This window comes from Cynoglossus semilaevis, chromosome 8 (assembly GCF_000523025.1).
Source record: "Cynoglossus semilaevis isolate Cse_v1.0 chromosome 8, Cse_v1.0, whole genome shotgun sequence".
In the NCBI taxonomy this organism is placed as follows: Eukaryota; Metazoa; Chordata; class Actinopteri; order Pleuronectiformes; family Cynoglossidae; genus Cynoglossus; species Cynoglossus semilaevis.
Window position 1 is genome coordinate 27,236,309 of NC_024314.1, and position 1,387 is coordinate 27,237,695.

Below are 1,387 nucleotides of genomic sequence, written 5' to 3' on the forward strand. Positions count from 1 at the left end.
CCCACCCCCGCGCCCGTCCCTCACCCCTTCCTAGGGGAGTAACAGAACACGGGGCTTTAACTTCTGATCTTTTTTTTTTAATGGGTTTTAATCCTTCATACTTAGTGACACACATTACTGCGTCAGCACACACGCACACACACATGCTCTTATATAGAGTACGCGCTCCTGATATTGGTCCCCAGCTGTTGGTGTGTGGCGTGCCAAGCGGGACGCCCCTACATAAAATGTCAGCGCGGCGGGGGCGCTGGGAAAAACGGGGGTTTGATCAATGGCGGCTCCTCTCCGCTGCGCGGCCGGGCTCTTTGATGACACGTGGCTCTGCCTCCTAATGAACTTCAATTACTGGGAGCTTCGCCCCGGAGTTAGAGGGAACCGGCGCCCGTCTCCTCCTCCTCCTCCTCTTCTTCTTCTTCTTCTTCTTCTTCTTCTTCTTCTTCTTCTGGCTCGCAGCGCAGCTCCCTGGTTCTGCTCTTGAATCACTTCCTGCCCTCTGTTCTGCTCCGTGTGTGTCCCTCTTGAACAGAACGAGGACTTCAGGAAGATGAAATGTGTGAGAGACACCAGGAGCTGACGCAGAGCTGACCAATCAGCAGAGACGTCAGTCACACCAGCCACAAAAACCTCTTCCTCTTCCTCTTCTTCACTGTTCTATCAGACTCAAGCTCTGACTGAGATGTCAATCCAAGAAACGTTCAAGAATAGTTTCTAAAAAAAAATCTTAAAAAAATGACCAGCACCTTTTTCCATATCTATATATTTTGAGGATCATAAATTTGTGCTTCTTATAGATCTGTTTTTAAAATGATGTCGCTTCACTGATTTCTGTGTCAAAGAAATAACTTTGAACCAAACGAGCAGCTCCAGGGAGCCGTGTGATTGGACGTTAGCGTTGACTTTTATAAGGATGTACTTTACCTTTAATTTCTCCGACGTGACCTGAACCCATGGCCAAAAGTTTATCCTTCCAGTCCTTGGACAGCAGCCTCTCAATGCTGGGGGCCTCTGTTCAGGCGAGGTGAGGTCAGACAGAGAGGGTGAGGGAGAGAGAGAGAGAGACAGAGAGAGAGAGAGAGAGGGATTCAGTTGGCCAGCCAACATGACAATAAAGCTCATTTAAAGTCCATTTGCTGTAATAAAGGCAGCGGCGGCTCAGCCTAATGGCCACATCAGCAGGAGAGAGGTGGGAACCAGAGGAGCTGATAATCGAAAGAAAGAGAGGAAATCTGAAGAACAAAAACAAGAGAGGGGGAGGAGGAGGAGGGTGGGGGGGGTGAGGCGAGATAAAGGGAGAGACAAGTGGAGGAGCAGAAGAAGAGGAGGAGGAGAGAGAGAGAGAGGCTTTCTCCCCTCTCTCTCTCTCTCTCTCACCTGCCGCCGGAGCATC

General features: G+C 50.0%; 1 protein-coding gene across 1 annotated transcript in view; it reads right to left on the reverse strand.

Annotated features, from left to right (window-relative positions):
• sox5 (SRY-box transcription factor 5) overlaps positions 1–1,387 on the reverse strand; it is a 78,361-nt gene that overhangs the window by 35,728 nt on the left and 41,246 nt on the right. Inside the window, exon 4 of the mRNA XM_025057277.1 lies at positions 919–1,005. Within this exon, the coding sequence (XP_024913045.1) occupies positions 919–1,005 (87 nt within the window). The remainder of the gene's footprint in view (positions 1–918; positions 1,006–1,387) is intronic.